Genomic DNA, 21,405 nt, shown 5'->3' with positions numbered 1-21,405 from the left:
ACCCACTCCTGCCCCCTAAACAATAAACAATATGTCCATGGCTGCTTGGGTAAGGAATAAATGGATGTCTGGATCTTCCAGCTAATCCCTGTACAACAAGCCATTTGTTCTTGCATCTAATAAACTCTATCTGATAAATATCAATGAGCGGCTGACGTGCCTCCGGGGTAACTAAGGAAACGTTTTGTGCTGTTCTCTTTCTCTCGCCTGCAAGGTAACCAAGCACACACACGAGTAACTCTGCTGTCCTCACCTACAGAGGAAGTGAAGGAAGGTGTGGGTTTCCCCTTATCGCTCTTCACATCCAGGCAAATGTCCCCCCTTGGCCTCTCCTTAGCCTCATTAAATGCTCCGTAATTCTGATTAGCTGCCTCTTCAACACTTGCTGTTCACAACTCTCAACAGCAAGGTTTTCACTATGCCATGCATTCAGACCTGGGAAATACTGTGTTCATTTTCCTGATTATAAGGCTAGTGTTTGTGTCCCACTTTCTAATGTTCCTTTCACACTGCAGTACAGTGGTACCTCAGGTTACATACACTTCAGGTTACATACACTTCAGGTTACAGACTCCGTCAACCCAGAAATAGTGCTTCAGCTTAAGAACTTTGCTTCAGGATGAGAACAGAAATTGTGCTCCGGCAGCGCAGCAGCAGCAGCAGCAGCAGGAGGAGGAGGCCCCATTAGCTAAAGTGGTGCTTCAGGTTAAGAACAGTTTCAGGTTAAGAACAGACCTCTGGAACGAATTAAGTACTTAACCTGAGGTACCACTGTACCTGTTTTGGTATGGAACTGTGGCTGTTTAAATACTATACCAACATGTTATGCTGAATTTCATTCACACAGGCCTGTGGCATGATATGAGCACCACTGGACAACATCGCTCCTGCGTCACCTTATCCACACATGTGTGCTTTGGTTTCCCCATGATTTCCCCATGAAAACAGCAGGAAAGAACCATATGCCAGTATACTGCCCCAAATTCTGTCACTTGACTCCTGTGACTTTCCAGACCGCACATATGCTATATTCTGCTAAATTTCCAGAAGCGGATGTTACATTGTGTAAAAGCTCAGATATCATTATTTAAAATTAGCAGCCAAGGGAATTGTGGCTAAATGAAAAAAACTGCTTTGTGAATTCAGCCAAAGAGTTTCCCCCACAGCAAGTGAACTACAGTGGAAATGGTACCCCAAGGCAGAAAGTCCACCGCCCTCTGGTTTAAAATGAAGGCAACGGGTGACACGCCCTCCTTTCTGAAACGTGCATTCCCCAGGCAGAAGACATTTTCAAGGATCATCAACTTGACTTCCCATTTCAATCCAAATACATTATAAATGCAGACACTTAGCAGAATCAGGATTCCCATTTAAAAACTGGCCATGCAGCAACCACCTTGAAAATCACCAAGTTGATACAGCACTTTGGGTTTTTCTGCTGAGCTGTAAAACAGGAGGCTATAAATTCACCCCCTAGCTAAATTACGGAGAAACAAGGATATGCACCCAGAAGACTTCTGCTTTGTTAAGTCAAAAGATTCTCATTAGAGAAGAAGGATTTCTCAAGTCAGGTCCAGTAATCAATCAGAACACGGCAGCAATAAAATGCAATATGACTTTTCGGAACGATCACCTTCCACTGCTGTAGCTTCCTCTGCCCAGAAGTTTTGCACAGATCCTGACGCACAAACATTGCTCAACATATTTATCAGCGTGGATTCATATATCTTAACAGAGGGGTAAGCATTGTAACCTGTCCTCTGCCAATTACATGGGATCATAGGAAGCTGTATTACACCGAGTATGACCATTGATCTACCTAGCTCAAGGTGGCGCTGTGGTCTAAAACACTGAGCCTAGGGCTTGCCGATCAGAAGGTCGGTGGTTCGAATCCCTGCGACGGGGTGAGTTCCTGTTGCTCAGTCCCAGCTCCTGCCAACCCAGCAGTTCGAAAGCACGTCAAAGTGCAAGCAGATAAATAGGTACCACTCCGGCGGGAAGGTAAACGGTGTTTCCATGTGCTGCTCTGGTTTCGCCAGAAGCGGCTTAGTCATGCTGGCCACATGACCTGGAAAAACTGTCTGTGGACAAACATCAGCTCCCTCGGCCAGTAAAGCGAGATGAGTGCCGCAACCCCAGAGTCATTCGCGACTGGACTTAACTGTCAGGGGTCCTTTACCTTTTTTTACTTATCAAACAAATTTATAGGCCTCTTCATGGGGTGTACATCAAAATGGTGTGCAGGGTATTATCTATAAGAGAAGGAGCCTGTCTGGACCACAGGCCATTTCAGCCACACCATAACCACTTGCCCCACACCTGGTGTCATATTGGGCATCAGTTGTGGGGCAGATAAGGATGTAGCTGACCCAAAATAGGGTTTTTGGGACCTGTGGATCAGCTAATCCCATGTACCAGGCATTGCAAACCCCACCAATCAGCCGATTTGCACACTAAGTCAGTTGCACTAAGCTTCAGAAGACCCAGAATTCTGTGTGGTGGCAACTGGAACCTGTTAGGGCTGCCATTTTTAACTTTGTTGTTATCATTACAAAAAGACTTATATAGCATATATTGAGGAAAGTGTCCGATTACAAATGTACAGAGTGCCATTGGCTTATCAGTAAAACAACAAAAGCAACATTCATTATTCTTTCCACTTCTATAGACAGGGAAAGCGCTTCCATGTAAGAGTGCCCAATAATGATTTTCAGACAAGATTGAGCCCAAGCCTTTTGTGCAGAAATTCAGCCATACATCATCACCTCAGTTTTTGGATTTATGTGTTGTTTATACTTGCACATGTTTCCCACAAACTAAAAACACAAAAAAACTTCCAAAACGTGAGGAAAACTTGCTTCCGAGTGCATGCAGTTCTTTCCTGCAACCCAAATTTCTTAAAACAGTTTCAAACAGTTCTAAGGAATATATTATATATTTAACAGTATACGCTGCCTTTCACTTAAAGAAGCCTCAGCACTGCTAACAAATATATTTTATTATGCAATAAAATACATAATCAAATACCTCCATTAAAAACTACAAAAAGAGAAGCAGCAGATTAATAGCGAAGCTGAAAGCAACTTGTTAAAAGAAAACACACTGACTTAAGATATCATTAAAGGAATGAGAGGACAGGGCAGTCTTTGCCTAGCACCTAACTGGTATCAACAGTGCACCAGCCAAATATGTCTAGGAGGAGCATTTGGTGGTTTCAGCACAACTGCAGAAGAACATGCAGCTTTATGACTGCATAATAGTTTGCCAACTATTAATGTCTATTCAGAAGCAGCCCCAACTGAACATAAAGAGACTTAACCTCAGGGACATGTGTATAGGACTGCAGCATTCAGAGGAAAATGCTGTAAAGCTGGCTAGCCACGGTGTATGAAGTTGCAAGTGTGGCAAGCAAAAAATAAACACAATTGCACTCCAAGTCTTCCTAAGGCACACAAGACCTCCCCAAGCCGTGAATACATATTTAGAAAGAACTCGTATCTCAGATAAGTTTGCCTACAGTTGCAAACTGAATTAAAATTCTCCTCCATTTCTAGTTGCATCTCATGCTGGGTTGCAGCATCAGGATGATGACCTTGGATGGAGAGTGGGGTCCTTGCCGCAAACTCAAGATATACCTGGACCATTAAAATTCCCATTTTCCAGCATATTAACTCCCCTATTTATCCCCCCTTTATTTGAGTTGTTGCCTTTCAAAACAAAATCTTCCAAGGACTGCTTACATTTCAAATCAATTAAAATTAATTAATCAATCTACAATACAATATATCCTTCCAATAGCAATGGTAAAAAGCATTACAAATCCTTCCACACTATGAAGCTGGACATTCCAATATGAGATTTAAGAACAGAGGTAACTACCCATCAACTCCCCCTTGCTACTTTTAAAAAGAAACATTTTAGAGTCCCTTCTGCCATGTTTTCGGGTAATGCCAGTGCTTTTTTTCTGGGGCTACACAGGGGTACGCATACCCCTAAACATTTTGTGAACCTTTGTACTTTTCTCCATTTACTGTATTTATTTTCCCCAATTTGAACTATAAAATGGTGATTTTCTTGAGTCAAAAGGAGAGTACCCCAAACATTTTTTTAGAAAAAAAAGCACTGAATAATGCAATTCCTCTGTTTTGGAGAGGTATGGGTCTGTAGCATAGTATTCCTAAACAGTCAGTGATTCCATGGTATAGTATTCTTGCAGCCTCTGCTGTCCACATATTGAGAAGAGCTACAGTTCCTTGCATCCCCCTCCCAAGACACATAGGCCACTTTCACACTATACATTAAAGAACATTTTAAACCAGGGTTTCCCAAACTTGGGTTTCCAGCTGTTTTGGACTACAACTCCCATCATCCCTAGCTAGTAGGAGCAGAGGTCAGGGATGATGGGAAGAGTAGTCCAAAAACAGCTGGGAACCCAAGTTTGGGAAACCCCATTTTAAACAGTTGTGGCTTCCCCCAAAGAATTCTGGGAATCGTACAGTGGTGCCCCGCAAGACGAATGCCTCGCAAGACGAAAAACCTGCTAGACGAAAGGGTTTTCCGTTTTTCGAGGTGCTTCGCAAGACGAATTTCTCTATGGGCTTGCTTCACAAGACGAAAACGTCTTGCGAGTCTTGCGATTTTTTTCGCTCCCCCTTTTTCTAAGCCGCTAAGCCGCTAATAGCCGCTTTGCCGCTTTGCCGCTAAGCCACTAATAGCCGCTAAGCCACTAATAGCACTAATCCGCTAAGCCGCTAATAGGGTTGCTTCGCAAGACGAAAAAACCGCAAGACGAAGAGACTCGCAGAATGGATTCTTTTCATCTTGCGAGGCACCACTGTAGTTTGTTAAAGGTGCAGGCTCTTGACCAGAGACCCCTATTTCTCTCACAGAGCTACAAATCCCAAAGTTCCCCAAGAAGAGGGGTTGATTCTGAAACTATTGTAGCTATGGAAGGGGACTAGAAGCCCTGACTGTTTAAAGCAGTATGATGTATGGCGTGAACGAGGGCCTAGAAACAAGTTCCTTCTTCAGATGGCCTTAGACAGCATATTCAACAGAAACAGTTCTTTTCCTTCCACCAGATTATTTATCATCATCATCAACAACAACTCCCAGCTTTTCTCCCTCACATACACTCTTCCCGTTCCAACAGCCCAATTCGCAATATCAAGACACTTCCTTTAGGAACAGCTTTCCAGCACAGTGGAAGAATGCACTTTGCACTGTCAGTGTCCATTGGAGGCAATTGATCAATACATTGAAGGAGATGAGAAAAGTCTTATGCTTGCCCTTTATTTGTGCAAACCCCTGCTCTATTCCACTCCCGCAACACCACCTCATTTCCCCTCAATCACACTGGGCTGGGAGCAGCAGTTGACACTTGTCAAGGCTTTGAAAAGCAATGTTCAAGTAGGGGGGGGGGTTGCTAGAGCATTAGAGAAAGGCTTTCCTATGTTAAATTTGTTTCAATTTGTTTTAATTAGTGACCAATTTGTAAAAAATTGAAAATCTTTTTTTAAAAATTGGCAAGAGAGACAGACAGAGAGAGAGAGAGAGAGAGAGAGAGAGAGAGAGGGGCCTTTCTTTGCATTGACCCTTTGTCTCTGGAATGCCTTATCATCCCGGGTCTAGCATGCCCTGGCGTTACCAGTCTTTTGAAAGGCTCTGAAGTCTCGTCTATTTTCCTCTTGAGGTGTGCTTATTGGACTGATGGAATTAATGTTGTCTCTTACTATTGCATAAGAGCAGCCCTGCTGAACCAGGCCAAAGGTCTGCCTTGTCCACCGTCCTGTTCTCAAAGTTCTCACTCATGGTCCCCAGAAACCTGCATTCCTGTGCATATTGTCCCTGACCATTTAGCCACTGTGACTGAACTCTTTTTTAAAAAAGTGGCTGTTGTTTTAATGGTTATTACTGGTTTTATCCAGCTGCCTTGAGAGGGGTTTTGGCCCCCAAAGCATGTAAATATATATGTATATTTACATCAGTTTATTTGCTCACCTCAGTGTGAATGTAGAGCTATGTGATCCACAATTCATTTTCAGCAGCATCATAAAGTAAAGGGCATTAAAGATTAAGTGGCTTATATAAGGTTTTAGTAGACAATCCCCTGGCTCTGCCTTCTCCTGAGGTCAATTTTCATTATCAATCAATCAATCAATCAATCAATTGCCATCCAGACATGTCTCAAGGGGGCATGTGTGGGCCCCCTTGGGAAGTGGGGTGGGATATAAATTAAATGCATATATAAATGTACAAAATGCAGCAGAACAGCTAAACCAGCAGTTTAGCTGCCATGTATGGCAAAATAAATGAATAAATGAGTCCCTTCTTTAAAAGTGATAGAGAATGGAAAAAAGAAAGGTGCCTTATATCCCAAATTAGTTCATTAGTCTGTCTAACCTTTAACCAATCTGATACCCTCCATATGTTTTGGACTATAATTCCCATCATCCCTGCCCAATGACTGTTCAAGCAAGGATTAATGGGAGTTGTAGTCCCTAATAACATGATGGAACAGACAGCTCACCTTGGTTAGAGGTCTCTCAGCAGCTGCTACATGGACACCTAACAGCGACACTGCGGTACTGAGTTCCCTGCATGAACAAGGAGTTTGACTAGATGAGCTTACAGGTCCCTTCCAACTCTATGGTCCCATCTGCCCTATATCTCTAAAGCAAAGTCACACCATTTAAAACAACCATAAAGGTAAAGGTAAAGGGACCCCTGACCATTAGGTCCAGTCGGGAACAACTCTGGGGTTGCAGCGCTCATCTTGCTTTATTGGCTGAGGGAGCCAGCGAACCAGAGCAGCGCATGGAAACACCATTTACCTTTCCGCTGGAGTGGTACCTATTTATCTACTTTCGAACTGCTAGGTTGGCAGGAGCAGGGACCGAGCAATGGGAGCTCACCCCGTCACAGGGATTTGAACCACCGACCTTCTGATTGGCAAGCCCTAGGCTCTGTGGTTTAACCTACAGCGCCACCCATAACTTTCTGCAAAGAACCATGGGGACTGCAGTCTGTTAAGGGTACTGAGTGTTTATAGGAGACCATAGGAGCCAACTCCTAGGGGCCAAGGGGGCTTTGCCCCCACATAAAACATTTGAGGGGGCCAGCCCTGTCCCCAGTTGATGGGCACGTTGTGTGTGCAACGTGTCATATTATCAACTATGCAGGGTGTGGCTTACCTGGGGCCCCACATCATTTTATCCAAGTTGGCACTCTGGTAGGAGACCCCTATTTCCCTCACGGTGCTACATTTCCCAGAGTTCCCTGAGAAGAGGAATTGACTGCTACACCACTCTGAGGCTTGTAGCTCTGTGAGGGGAATAGGGGTCTCCTACGTGCGCTGCTCTGGTTCGCCAGAAGTGGCTTAGTCACGCTGGCCACATGACCCGGAAGCTGTACGCCGGCTCCCTTGGCCAATAAAGCGAGATGAGCGCCGCAACCCCAGAGTCAGTCATGACTGCACCTAATGGTCAGGGGTCCCTTTACCTTTTAACAACTCTCAGCACCCTAGACATATTAAACTTCCCAGGATTATTTTGAGAGGGGCAGTAAACCATGACTGTTTAAAGTGGTATGATACTGCTTTAAATATACAGTGCAGATAGGGCCTATCATTCTATGTTCCCTCCTGCTCTGATTTTAGCAGTATTCTGCTCTTGTAGTGCTCTCTTAGAGATCTACAGCCTCTCCTAGCAATGCCACAAACAAATCCTGATGGTGGAAACATGCATGCAGAATACCAGTAACTTTACATGCCTTTGTAATCTTGCAGATAACACCCAAGACCTATTTTCAGCTTCTGCGAATGGCCTGTGAGGAATGCACTTTCTGATGCAAACACAGCACAGACTAATGAGGAGACTAGCTGTATTATTTGTAGCAGTGCTACACCACCTCAGAGCCTCAGCTGCCGCTGCTATTGCTTGCAGCAGTCTGTTTGACTGGATATATGAAATCCATTGAGAAAATATAAGGGAGCGTGCAAGCGTACAGAGAAATCCCAACTGTGTGCTACTGAGAAAGGCAGATGCCAAAACGAGTCACTAAAGACTGCGAAACATATTTGACCATCCACTTATTTGTTTGACCATCCACTTATTTAAGAGTTGGTGTGGTGGACTGGTTAGAGGAGTGACCAACTCTCAATGGCCAACTGGGAGGATGAAATGGGGGTGGTAAGAGACACATAGACCAGAGTGAGCTAATGTCTGTCCTTCAAGATGTTGCTGGGCTGCAACCCCCATCATCCCTGACCCTGCTGGCTGGGACTGAGTTGGAGTCCCTCAACATCTGGAGGGGCTTGGATGAAAGGTGAGATATAAATGTATATGGTCAGGAGCTGCAGAATTTATCTAGACCAGGGTTTCCCAAACTTGGGTCTCCAGATGTTTTTGGACTACAATACCCATCATCCCTGACCACTGCTCCTGCTAGCTAGGGATGATGGGAGTTGTAGTCCAAAAACAGCTAGAGACCCGAGTTTGGGAAACCCTGGTCTTGATGAACCTTCCCTAACCAGGAAGGCGATCTAGACTACAGCACCCATCATCCTTAAACTGGCTGTCTGGAACTACTAAGAGTTGGAGTTCAAAACATATTGAGGGCACCAGGTTAGGGAAGGCTGATCTAGATCTAGATACACACATATTGAGGTATACTGAAAAGAAACAAAGATCCAAAAATTAATGGACTGGTTAGCCATGTTTCTTAAATTCTGTGGTTCTATCAAAGTCAAACTTAGTTGGCTACAACCTCACAAGGTGTGAACTAGGCCACACAACAGATGATGTTGCCAGTTTGTGGCCAGTACCACTTTAGCTAGCAGGTGGGGCTTATGTAATTGAACACTCCTCCATTTAAAAACAAAACAAAACCAGCAACCCGTGTCAGGGAGAAAATGAAGTTAGAAGTTAGTTTCTAACATAGAGGCAATGAATGTGGCATGGAGGGGCAACGTGAACCCCCTCTTCCAAACTTGCACAGTGAAGTGATACAGGTTAACTGCTTTGTCTACTTTTTGCAGAAAGTAGGTATCACAGACAAAATTCTAGAACGAGAACTTCCAACTATCTATTCCCCATCTTGGCAGCAAGAATCCTACAGAAAGATACCTAACCACATGGAAGGTGACACTGTCAAATTGGTTAATCCATTCTTGTTCTGCAACCAATTCCTTTTAAGCTGATCTTGCCTTATATAACAAATTATGTCTATTAGATGCAATCTGTGCATTTCTACCAGCAATATATGTGTGTGTTTGAGTTTGAGTGTGTGTGCGAGAGATAAACCATCTCCCTGGAATTCAGCTGAAATGTTTCCTATCCCCTCCACTCCTACTGTTTGAATTAAGTGATAGGCCATTCCATATATTAAGGCACATTTAAAGAATGCTGGTTCTCTAGAATTCCTGAAAGGATAATAAGTGCAAATGCCTTCCCTTCCTCTAAGACATCAACTCCAAATAATCAACAGATCCATGGGACCAGGTGGGGGCTCAAAATAACAATTGACAAAAACAAGCAAGACTCCAAATCTTCCAGCAGGAATAAATTTAGGAAGCTGCCTTGTACAGCTCAGGACATGGTCTTGGTTCCTGCAGTATTTTACCAATTATCCATTTGTAGTGCATTCTGTTGTGCTTTATTATGGTGTGAACTCTTCCATAAATGAAAAGCAATATAAAGATCTTAATAATAATAAAAGTTGCTTTTTTATACCTCATAATAACAATGGCAATGACATACAGACTATGCAGTGCCTCCTCCTTCTTTTTGTTTTAAAGAAAGTGGGTGTATAGAAATAAAAAAAGGAAGGTCTGTAGCTCAGTAGCAGACCGCACACTTGGCAGGCGGGCTAAATTAGTTCCACTGAAATCAGTGGAAGAAGTTCCTTAATGATTAAAATAAGCCATCCCCAAAGTTGTGCCTGCCAGATGTTTGGACTAATCAGATGTCAAAGAGATAAACAACTACCTGACATTTAGAAGACATCTGAAGGAAGTTTTTAATGTGTGACATTTAATGTATTTTTGATCTTTGTTGGAAGCCACCTAGAGTGGCTGGGGAGGTCCAGCCAGATGGGCGGGGTACAAATAATAAATTATTATTATTATTATTATTATTATTATTATTATTAGACTGCAATTATTATCCGACCCAGCCAGCAGGGCTGCTGAGAGCTGCATCTGGAGGGCACCCGGTTTTTGAAGGCTGGGGTGGAATGTGAGAAGATCAAACACCAATAAATAAATGCATGATAATCCCAGATTTCTTCCTTTTCTTTTTTTAGAACATAAAAGCCTGGTGGATCAGGCAAAAGGCCCATCTAGTCCAGCACTCCGTTCTCGAAGTGGCCAGAAGCAGTGATTCCCAGCATCTGGTATTCAGAAGTATACCACCTCCAACAGTGGAGGAAGAACACAACCTTTGTGTGTTCTGCCTCCACCTTCTCCTCCATGAATTTGTCTAATCCTCCTTTAAAGTCACCCATGTCGGAAAAAGAAAATTGTGTGGTTTTGGCAGAAATGATATAAAGGATTAAGTAAAAATGAATTGATGAAAGAGAGAACGTAAAATTACAGTATATTAAAACAAATTATTAAGATAAAAATAAGGTTGGAAGGATTTGCTGAAATAATAACTTGAACTAGAATACAAAAATGGGAGGTGTGAGGAGGTCAAGGAAATAAGTAAAGGAAGAAAGCTATGTAAAGGTTTAATTTGTTCTTTTTCTTTTTTAAATGATTGTATTTTTTTCTGTCTTTCTTTTATTCTTCTTTTTTCTTTTTTTCTTTTTGTAACTTTCAAAATTTTGAATAATTATCTAAAAAAAAATAAAAAAAAATAAAGTCACCCATGTCGGTGGCCATCACTACAACTACGCAAAGTTCCAACTTTTACTTTAAATTTTATTTTAGTACAACCCACAAAGTCCCCAAACTAGGATAGCTCAGAGCATGAGACTCTTAATCTCAGGGTTGTGGGTTTGAGCCCAATGTTGGGCGAAGGATTCCTGCATTGCAGGGAGGTGGGGTGGGGGACTAGAGGACCCTCGTGGTCTCTTCCAAACCCTACGATTCTATGATTCAAACCGTCTGGAGAGCTCAAGCATCTGGGAGGCTGGCTTAAGTCGTGAATAATTTGTCCCATTGATTCCACAGTTCAGCTGCCTTTGACTGCTGCATCCAACTCACCTGTTTCCCACCACACAAACCTTACAATGCATGTGGCTCTCCATGTATTGCTGGACTGCAACTCCCATAATCCCAGACCATTGGCCATGATGGCTGGAGCTGATGGCCTCCGCCCATGCTTAGCAATTCCTTATTCGCACAGCCACTGCTGATGTCTGGCTGTTTACCTAAAACACTGGAAGTTCAAAGACATCTACCCACCCTCATTAATCCCATGAGAAGGTTGGGTTCTGATTTGGATTCTACCACAGACACAAAAGTCCCTGACCAGACATGAGCTCACCCACTAGGCATCTCTCAGACCTCTGTCTGCAAAATGAAGATAAAAGTGATCCACCTCACAGGGATGTTGGGAGGATAAACGGATATAAAATAATGTATGTGAAGTATGACTTATTTGTGTTGTGGAGCACAATCCATTGCACAGATGTAAGATGCCTTTAATTCAACAGGGCTTCCTGCCAGCTGCATGCATAAGGAAGGAAAGGCATTTGTAAAAACTGTTCATAATGGCAACGTTCAAATTGTCAGGGTTTTAAATTCCTTCCCCAGCACTAAGGGCAGCTCAGAATATATACTGTTAGAAGCAGCTTTATCCTCTAGTCTAGGCCAGGATCTTTCAGAGCAAAGATTTCTAGTCAGGAGGAGGACCGGACTGCAATTCCAGTCAGAAGAATCACAGTTAAATGCAAATTATACATGTGTTCAAATCATGGTAATCCAGTATCCGAACTGGGCCGAACCTTGCCGACGCATTTTTTTTTTCAACCGAACGCTTCCGAAGACAAGACAAGCGCTGCGCCCGACAATAGCCGAGACAAGCCGAGTCTTGCCGATCTCCCAAGAGCCTATTCGAGTCTCTTCTGGGCGCTGTCCACCACTTGCACAGCCTGAAACCTTTACCTGCCACCTCGGGCACAAGCGAAGAGATAATAGAGCCAAGGGGTGGGGGAACACACAGTGGTCGCTGTAGGGGTGCGTATGTATGGAAGAGAGAAAGAGAGAGAGAGAGGAAGCGCGCAGCTTTGCAAACGAGTGTGCATTTCTCCCTCTCTCTCGCTTAGCAACACGCAAGCCGCCTAAAGGGCGGGGAAGGCTCTTGCAGTCAGCAACAGCAAACCTCGCTCTCCTTTTCTTGCAAGGCAAACGCCTTGCAAACGGCAACTGGGAACCCAAAGCATTGCATTGCATTGCAATGCTGGGATTCCTTCCCCACGACCACCTTTTGGCTTCTTTTCGTTCTCTAAAATGGGAACACTCTATCCCATCGTCCATACTCCCCACTCCCCAACCGATGTCCTCCTTCCCAAAGGAACACCATTCGTCCACCTCCCGAAGCAAGATGCAACTAGATGCAGCGACTTGTTCGTTGCACGGGCACCCTCACTCGCTGGCCTGGGGGCGCGATGGGGCCACAGAACACCTGTGCCCAGCCAGCTGCCCAAACACAGCCTTTCTTCCTGGCGCGCGCGCGCACACACACACACACACACACCTCATGCGATTTTCAAATCAATATCATAGATCGCTAAGCAGAATCGGCCGCTGCGGAGCAGAGAAGGAAGTTGACCGGAATAGCTCCTATGGCGCCCCGTTAAGGTGTTGGGGACGAAATTAAGCAGGGTTTGGGTGTCGTGCGTAAAACGAGAGAGGACGGAGCTGCATCCTTCGTTAGCTGGCTGCTGATTTATTCCCTCCCATATCCCAGCTTAATTTGCAGTTGCAAGCCAAATTCTGCCATAATTAATTAAATGGTGGGGTGGGTGTTTTAGAGGCTCAAATCTAGAAAGGAGAAGAAGGGAGGGGGGAAGAGGATGATAAGCGTCAGCGAGGCTTGCTTTAAATCTGCCTAATGAGCAGATTTCCACCACCCGATAGAAAGAGAGAAATGAAGCAGAGATAGGCGATCCTGCCTAAGCAGCCCATGTCCGGAGATCAAATGAGGGAGGAGATCAGGAGGGAGCTCAGGGAAGGAGATAAGATCCCGACATTAAGCTTCATTGACAGTGTGATGTTTAATGGCTGCGCCTGGTTGGACGATCTCGGCCATGCACATCCTTCCCAGGACCCTGCCGGCCCCTCCCTGCTCCCTCCTCCTTTCTTTGGGGTGGCGAAGGAGGGAGAGCAGCAGAGCAACCACACTTCAGCACCAAAGCTATAGAACAGCGGACACCTGGAGCTTCTCTGCTTAGCATAAAAAGGAGAGAGGGTGGGGCGGGGTGGGGCTGGATGCCCACCCCCCCTCTTGCCCATCCGCCTTCCCAGCCTTCTCAATCCCTGCTCCAGATGTTGGCCTCCCCGCAAGAGGGCCCCTCCAAGGCAGCCAGCAAGAAGCAATCCCCAAGCAGAGCTTCCCACTTCAAACATGGCGGACGGCCATTCATACAACCAAAAAGACCTGTTCGCCTTTTCCCTCCCCGTTAGTCTCTCTCTTCCCCCACCCAAGCCCACCCCGCCTTGCCAATTCCCACAACAAGAAATCGGGGGTGGTGCCTGGGTTTCTCTCCCCCCTCCCTTTTGAATGGGAACATGCACAACACACACACACGCTAAATAAGACTGCTGTGATGATGTAAAATCCTCAAAGGGGGACTTACTTCATCTGCTTCACGATGGTGCTTTTCCCGGATTCCCCAGCCCCTGTTAGGACAAAAAGCCAAAAATAAAACCCCGATAAAGGCAAGATCTGGCGAGGGTGATAATATAAGGAGATCAAGGAGATTACATAGGAAGGAGCAGCTGCACTAATGGTTGCCACGGCCGGGGCGGGGGGGGCGAAGAGGAGAGATCATGTTTGTGCAATTGAGGTTTCCGTGCAAAAGGGATGATGGTAGGGTAGTTTTCAATGTAGAAGAATGGGGAGGTGGCACAGAATCATACCTGTTGGGTGGGCTATCGAAGGTTTCCATTTGGGCAATACAATGGATTTTTTATTTTACTTTTTTTTGCACATGATGCAATGAGGCTCAGCAAAATCATGCCTAAAAGGAAAGGGCCTGCCAGTGTACGTGTGTGTGTGTAAGAGATGGGGGGAGGGAGGGAGATAGCGGAGGGGAGAGATGGAGCATAGTTGTACAATAGGTGGGGCAGAAGATGGAGGATGGAAAATAAATCACACCTAGTTGGTGGAAGGGAATGGGTGTCCGACCCCCCCCCCCCGCGCCGCCCTTTTAACTGGAAGCGGCAGGAGGGAGAAGATCGTATTTGTGCTCTAGAGTTGACAAGGCAGGCAGGTGGGGCGAGAATGGCAAATAAGTGTGTGTGTGTGTGTTTGTTTGTTTCGAGGGAGGGGGGAAAGCGATGGCTCTGCCCAACAAATGTGGCAAGAAGAGCTGAAATGCCAGTCTAAATAGGAAGGTGGCCGGCACAGGGGCTGACACACGGGAGTGGTGGACCTGGGGGTGGGGTGGGGGGTCTGGCAGTGTCAGAATCCTACCTGGGTGTGGAGAGAGGGAGGGAGGGAGGGGGCGCAGCTGGGCTCGAGCCCGCTTACCTAGCAAGAGCAGCTTCACATCTTTGGCCGCGCTGATGCCGTCCTCCTTGAGGTTCTTCTCGATCGCCTTGCTCCTCTCCAAGGCGGCTCTTTCTTCGGCGCTCAGTGTACATCCCATGGTGGCCGGGAAATGTGTTCTCCCGGGCTGGCGGACACTTCTCTCGGTCCCCCCAACCCCCCTTTTTATCAGACACTCCAAGGAGGAAAAATGGGAGGGGAAACAAAAATTAAAACACAACCACCAACGCAGCAGAAAAGCAAGATAGGAAGAAGAGGGGTGGGGATGTAGATCTTTGCTTAGATGTCAAAAATAAATTAAAATGAAGCACCAGGGGGAATATAATACAGATTCCCTCTCTCTCTCTTTCTGGCTGGCTGCCCCCTCGCTCTTCTCCTTCTTCCTTCCCGGCTCTGCGTCTCCGTAGCCCCAGCAAATCAATGCATCCAAATGAGAGCCGAGCCTTCCGGGGGCTGGCAGGCGCTGCTGGGGGGGGGGGTGCGCTGGAAGGAGACGAGGGAGATCTCTTGCGATGGGAGAAGGAGCAGGGCGCGATGGGCTCTGGGCGCCCCTTGCCTGGTCTGGAGCTGGGCGGCCTCTTGGGGGACGCGGCAGCGGGCGGGCGGGCGGGCGGGTGGCAAGCGCGCTGGGGCTGCTGCTGTTGCTGGCGTCGGAGCGAGAGCCGAGCCCTTTCCCCTCTGGGCGGCTGTGTCGCCGGCGGGATGCCTGCCTTCGTCGCTGGGCTGCTGCCTGGACGGCTCTCGGGGCGAGGCGCTTCCTTCCTCCTGGCGAGTCTTCCTCTCCTCCCTCCCCCGAACCTGGGGGTCTCTAATGGGCGGCGGCGGCGATGGCTGCGAGCGATCGCATCGCTCAGCCGATCCTAATGGCAAGAAATGCAGAAAGGGGCGACGCGAGCTCGCGGCAGCAGCAGCAGCCAGGCGAGGAGGAGGGAGGGAGCGGGGAGGGCGGGCGAGTGCGCCAGGGCTGAGCCGCGCCGAGGCTGCCTTCCCTTGCACAGGCGAGGCTGGGCTGGCTGACGTCGGCCGCGCAGCCCGCGCATGCGCCCACCCGGCCGAGAGGAAGCTCGGTGAGGAGGAGGAGAGCGGGCCGAGCGAGCGAGAGAACGGGCCGAGGAGCCGCTTCGAGATGCGGCTGCTGCTGCCGCCGCCGCCAAAGAGCCTCTCTCCCTCCCCTCCCTCCCAGTTCACGGCGCTGCAGTTGTGCAGCCGAGGTGGGGAGGGCTGTGCGGAGCTTAGAGATCAGGGATGGGGAGGCTTGTTGAGTCGGAGGGCCACATTCCCTCCTGGGAAACCATTTGGGGGCCACTTGCCGGGTGTGGGCGGGGCAAGAGGCCGAAGTGGGCGGAGCAATGGGGGCACGCCTTATCTTTGTGTAGGATGCTAGTTCACACCCACACAGGGGTGCCAACTTGAATAAAATGATCACATGATGTGGTGCATCCACACTTTTTGAATGGCAATGCCCATCAACTTGGGGGAGGGAGCCTCCTCAAATATTTTATTGGGGGAGGGCAAAGGGACACACACACACACACACAGGGGAACCAAAGGCATAAGAACATTAGACAATCCTGCTGCCTGGGTAGCTCAGTCGGTTTGAACATGGTGCTGGTAACACCAAGGTTGCAGGTTTGATCCCCATATGGGACAGCTGCATATTCCTGCGTAGCAGGGGGTTGGACAAGGTGATCCTCAGGGTCCCTTCCAACTTTACAGTTCTATGATTCTATAGCAATCGGTCCAATGGCCCATCTAGTCCAGCATCCTATTGTCGCAGTGGCCGACTAGACACTCCAGCAGCTGTTATCCAGAAGGATATTGCTTCCAACCAACCATGGAATATCCTTTCTCATAATTTGAATCCATTGATTTGGGCTCTACCCTCTGGAGCAGCAGAAAACAAGCTTTCTCCATATTTCACGTGGCAGCCCTTCAGATATTTGAAGATGTCTATCACATCACCTCCCAATCTTCTCCTGGCTGAACACCCCAACTTCCTCAACCATTCATCATGAGGCTTGAACTTCTTGCATCCCTCCTCAGATTTATAAATAATAAGTCTTTCACCTAACCTACCTCATAGGGTTTTTGTGAGGATACAATGGGGGTGGGAACAGACTCCGACCAGAAGTGGTGGGCTCTCCTTCCTTGGAGGTTTCTAAGCAGAAGTTGGATGGTCATCTGTCATATATGATCTAGTTGAGATTTCTGCATTGCAGGGGGTTGGACTAGACGACTCTAGGTAGGTGGCCTTTTTGACAGCCTTTTTCTCCCCTACAAATCCAAATACTGACATGTCTGAGGCATTAGAAAAACAACATTTGTTTGTTTATTTTCAAATGCAGTACAGAAAAGAGAAGGAATAATACCAGCTGATATTAGCCATAAAAAGATTTCATTTATCTTGAGTTTGGTCACATTCACTGCATGCATTTAAAGCACTATGATACCACTTTAAACAGTCATGGCCTCCCCCAAGGAATTCTGGGAACTGTAATTTGTTAAACGTGCTGGGAGTTGTTAGAAGACCTCGATTCTACTCCTAGAATTACAGTTTCGGGTTGCCAAGGCCAAGAGAGTTGGTGCTGAACCCACATCTTCAACCCTATATAGGGTTGCTACTTATGCTTCACCCCCAAAAGGATCAGAGCAGAACACAAATTTTCATAAAATTTGCATGTGCTAATGTATATGCATATGAATACAAATTTAGAAATAATTACTATAATTTAAATAGAAATTCATCTCACTATGAAACCAGAGACCAGGTGACAGGTAGCCCTGCTCAGTTTGCAGCCCATTGTTGATGGGCAACTTCAAGATCTCCCCCCAACCCTCCCTTTCTATGGCCTTAAACCAGACTTGGACAATACAGACCATTAAGCCAGCATTTTCTAGGTATGGGTCTGAGCAGTTTTCCCCTTGCTCCCATGGAAAATTTGCTCTTTAGTGCTAAATCAGAGCAAACGTCAATCTGGAGAAAACCGGAATTGCCATTTGCTCCACTTGAGCACTAAAGAGCAGTTTCTTCTGGGGCAAAGCAGCAGGACAACAGGAAGTATGGATGAGCCTCCAAAGAGAATTAGACAAATGCATGGAGAATAAGGCTACTATTGTAGCACCCTGCTTGTGGTTAACGCTTAGCTGGAATGAAATATTCAACGCAGCAATAGAGAAATTAAAATAGTAATTTATTTGTCAGACAAATAAATAAGAGGCTCAGTGGTACGTGGTTACCAAGCTCTGGCCTGGCCTCCTGCCATTCTGGCCAGCACTTATATTCCCTTAATCCAGCCCCCTTTGCTCCTCCTGTGGCTGCCTCTGTCCAATCAGCCTGGTTGAAATTCCTATTGGCTGTTTGCTAGAACCAATCACAAAAGATACACCCACAAAAGATACACCCATTTCCTTGCCCTTATAAGGGAGACAAAGAGCTATATATATGACATATAAGTAATAATATATCTTACATGGAATCTTAATTACCAGCTCACCTCTTGCCCTCCTTGCCCTATTGCCTTCTAAAACAAATGTTTAATCTTACATTTTTATGTTCAACAGATGTCAAGGATCTTGAGTTTCACATCAACATTGAAAGATTTCCTTCATTTAAGGTTTCTAAACAAATGCCTGACAACTATATATCAAGACTGCTTGGATGGCGTCTTCTGTCTGGCAGGGGGGGGCTAGGCTGGTGGCTGACTTAATTTCAGGATAAATACAACTCTTACAACCATATGAAATAAGAATCTAGCATTCCTTAAATCCTTTGCATAATTACATTTAAGCCAATATATTTAAGCTAATATATTTCATACATTTATCATAGGTAGCCTCTTAAAAGAATAAAGCTTTTCAAAGTAAAAAGGAAGAAACTCAGTAAAACACAGCTTTTAAACAGAAACCTCTTCAGTGTACACCTCCCCCTTTCACCCCCCTTTCCAGCCTCAAAATAAAATAGGAAGAAGCTTCTTCTTCTGCCAAGCCAGTTGCCTTTCCAACATTTAACACATTTTAACCTTTTTAACTCTCTCAGTTTAAGAAACAGCTTTAGAAGAGACTTTTCAAAAATGTTCTCTTTTCTTCTAGCTAAATGTTTTTCCCCATTTGCTCCTGGCCTTTGAAAATACAACTCAAGGTTTAAGAGAGGCCCCATGGTATCATGTTACTATTTGCCCATTCCTAATTGTGTTTTCTCAGCCTGCAAGGGCAGTGTATGTAATTTCCCCTTTTTATGACTTTGAGAATTGTTTTTCTACTATAAATCAATGGGGCCCTCTTGTCTTAGGAGAATGGCCAAGGTTTTCTCTGCCTGGCATGAAACATTTGAAAATCCTTTTTAAGCTCATTTTTAAATATAAGCCTTGATTGAAATATATAGAAGCTTTGATAAAAATGCAGGCTTATGGTTAGGTGCCTCACTATGATGTCTATGTTGCCCCTTCACTGTTGGGGGCAGTATGCCTCTGAATACCTGGTGCTCTGGTGCTCAGATCCTGCTTGCAGGTTTCCCATTAGGGCATCTGGTTGGCCACTGTGAGAACAGGATGCTGGATCAGATGGACTTGGACTGATCCAACAAAGCTCTTCTTATGCACTTACATTACGTCCTTGTGCTGGTCGACCTTTGACTTTGGAAAAAAACATTTTTCCTTCCACAACCCTTTCACCAGAGGAATTTCTTTTCAGGTTCATGGCTGCCTAGGCTCCCAAACAGTGTACCCCCCCCCTTCACCTAGATCCTTTCTGACTGTGTTGTCTTGGCAAGCTAGCCAGCCATGACTGACCCCAAATTCTTACCACTTGAGAGTGGATTGCATTAGGCTTTGGAAATGCAGTATAAGCCAACACTCCTAGTGTGTGTGTGTGTGTGTGTCTTTGAATATCAAGGCTGTGCTAAAGTGGAAATGAATAGAAATCACGCTTGGCCTTGGGAGGGGAGGGAAATAAACCAGCAAAAACAGTTTTCAAAAAAGAAAGGGTCTCCTGCAGTGCTAACCACCATATTCTTGCAGCATTTTTTTAATGTGGTGTGATGGAGATAAAAAGTAGGAAGTCTAAGTTGTGCAGGGAGTAATTGAGCAGCTTATTTTCATAAGCCAGGGTGTGGAAATGGAACAAAGAGCTCAGGTGGCGAAAAGCGTGCTACCCATTTAAACAATTAACTATGCAACAGACAATGAGGAATATTATTCAAGAGAAATATTTAGCTTGGCAGCCATTAATATTTCCATAGTGCTTAGTTCCTCAGCACACTTATGGCATAGTTATGCTGCTGACTTTTACACACACACACACACACACACACACACACACACACACACCAGTTAGCTGCCATGGCTTCTCCAAAAGATCACGCAAAGAGTATTTTGGTGAGGGAGACTGAGAATGTTATTAAGAGATCTTTAGGACTCTCCCAATACAGTTTAAATGATTGTTAAACCTCTTGAAGTCTGTAATGTTGCAGTTCAGCTTTCCCACCAAAATATGTATATAATAGGAGAAAGTACAGAAAAAAATATTTTCATTGGGGGGGAATTGTGTATATCTCACATTCAAAAATGTGTATATGAGAAGAAATGGGGGGGGGGGAATGCAGAGAAAATGAAATTTATAGATTCATCTATCCTAATGAGGACCAGGGACAACCCATCCTTTTTGGCTTTGCAGGAATTGTACTTTCCTAGGAACTATAGGGAGTGGTCCTGGACTCTCCCCAGTTGTTGCAACTATTAACTTTGGATCTACTTCCAATCTTTTTAAAATTAAACTGGTTGTTTTTTGCTTTGAATCACTGAGCAAATAGAGGTAGTGGTACTTAATTCCTCTAGCTGGGGTAAGCTTTTGTAATACCTTTCATTTTCTGTTCAGGTTACTAGCTGCTAAGTGTGTGGGATACAGTATTGATGACAGAACTTTTTCATCTTTTAGCTTGGGAAAACTTTCTTTTATTCTTGTCCTGTTATGTTGTGATTTCACTCCATCATTTTGATTGATGATTTACTGCATTGCATCTATTGTTGCATTAATATGCCATTCCCTGGTCTGAGGACCTTTAAGCCCCAAAGCAGTATAGAAACAAACTCTACTACAAACTATAATATGGATATGCTTGGCCTGGTTCTGCCCCCTCCCCCCTCACCACAGAAAACACTTCTGTGGTTTCTGAAACTGCTTCAAAGGCATCTCAGTTTGCCCGCAAATTGCCCCAGTTTGTTCTTCCACACACAGCATAAGGAAGAATCAAATGGAGAAATGTTGATGGAGAAAACTGGTCAAATTCTAGGCAAGCGTCAAAAGTCAGGGTCAAGAAGTCCAATCTCTGTAGCCACTGCTAAGTGCCCTGTGTTCAGGGTGGTTGTAGAGATTGAGAGCCAGCCTGCCATTGTGCTCTCCTAGCAGCTCACCTAGAAGTGGAATCAGGTAGACTAGAAGGAGAACGTAGGGCCAGTGACCTTTCGAAGGGGATTTTCTGTGCTACGTTGCCCCAGCTTGAAGCAGGAGATGCGAGCATCACAGAGCTGTGAGTCAGCTTCAAGCACTACTGGAGCTGGACAGAAGGCAGAGGCAGCAACACAGAGCAAGTAACTGGAAGAGTGACTGAGTGAGAGACAGATCAACAGAGAGAGAGGTGGAGATGCACTGGCTTGGGGCAAAGGTGCAGGAAGAAGGGCATTGGGGCTGGCAA

The 21,405-nt window shown here is 45.6% G+C and overlaps 1 protein-coding gene across 2 annotated transcripts in view; it reads right to left on the bottom strand.

Annotated features, from left to right (window-relative positions):
* Positions 1–15,689, bottom strand: part of GNAO1 (G protein subunit alpha o1) — a 168,399-nt gene extending 152,710 nt beyond the window's left edge. The window contains exons 1-2 of one of the 2 annotated variants that reach the window (XM_081871607.1): positions 14,700–15,689; positions 13,804–13,846 (exon numbers count right to left, since the gene is read on the bottom strand). In XM_081871607.1, the coding sequence (XP_081727733.1) occupies positions 13,804–13,846; positions 14,700–14,817 (161 nt within the window). In that variant the 5' untranslated portion in view covers positions 14,818–15,689. The remainder of the gene's footprint in view (positions 1–13,803; positions 13,847–14,699) is intronic. The other variant, XM_081871608.1, reaches the window with a different exon arrangement.
* Positions 15,690–21,405: the final 5,716 nt, after the last annotated feature.

Source organism: Podarcis erhardii (genome assembly GCF_964252035.2).
Source record: "Podarcis erhardii genome assembly, chromosome: 7".
NCBI lineage: Eukaryota > Metazoa > Chordata > Lepidosauria > Squamata > Lacertidae > Podarcis > Podarcis erhardii.
The sequence above is the reverse complement of the archived record's forward strand: the minus strand, read 5'-3'. Positions and strand labels throughout refer to the sequence as shown.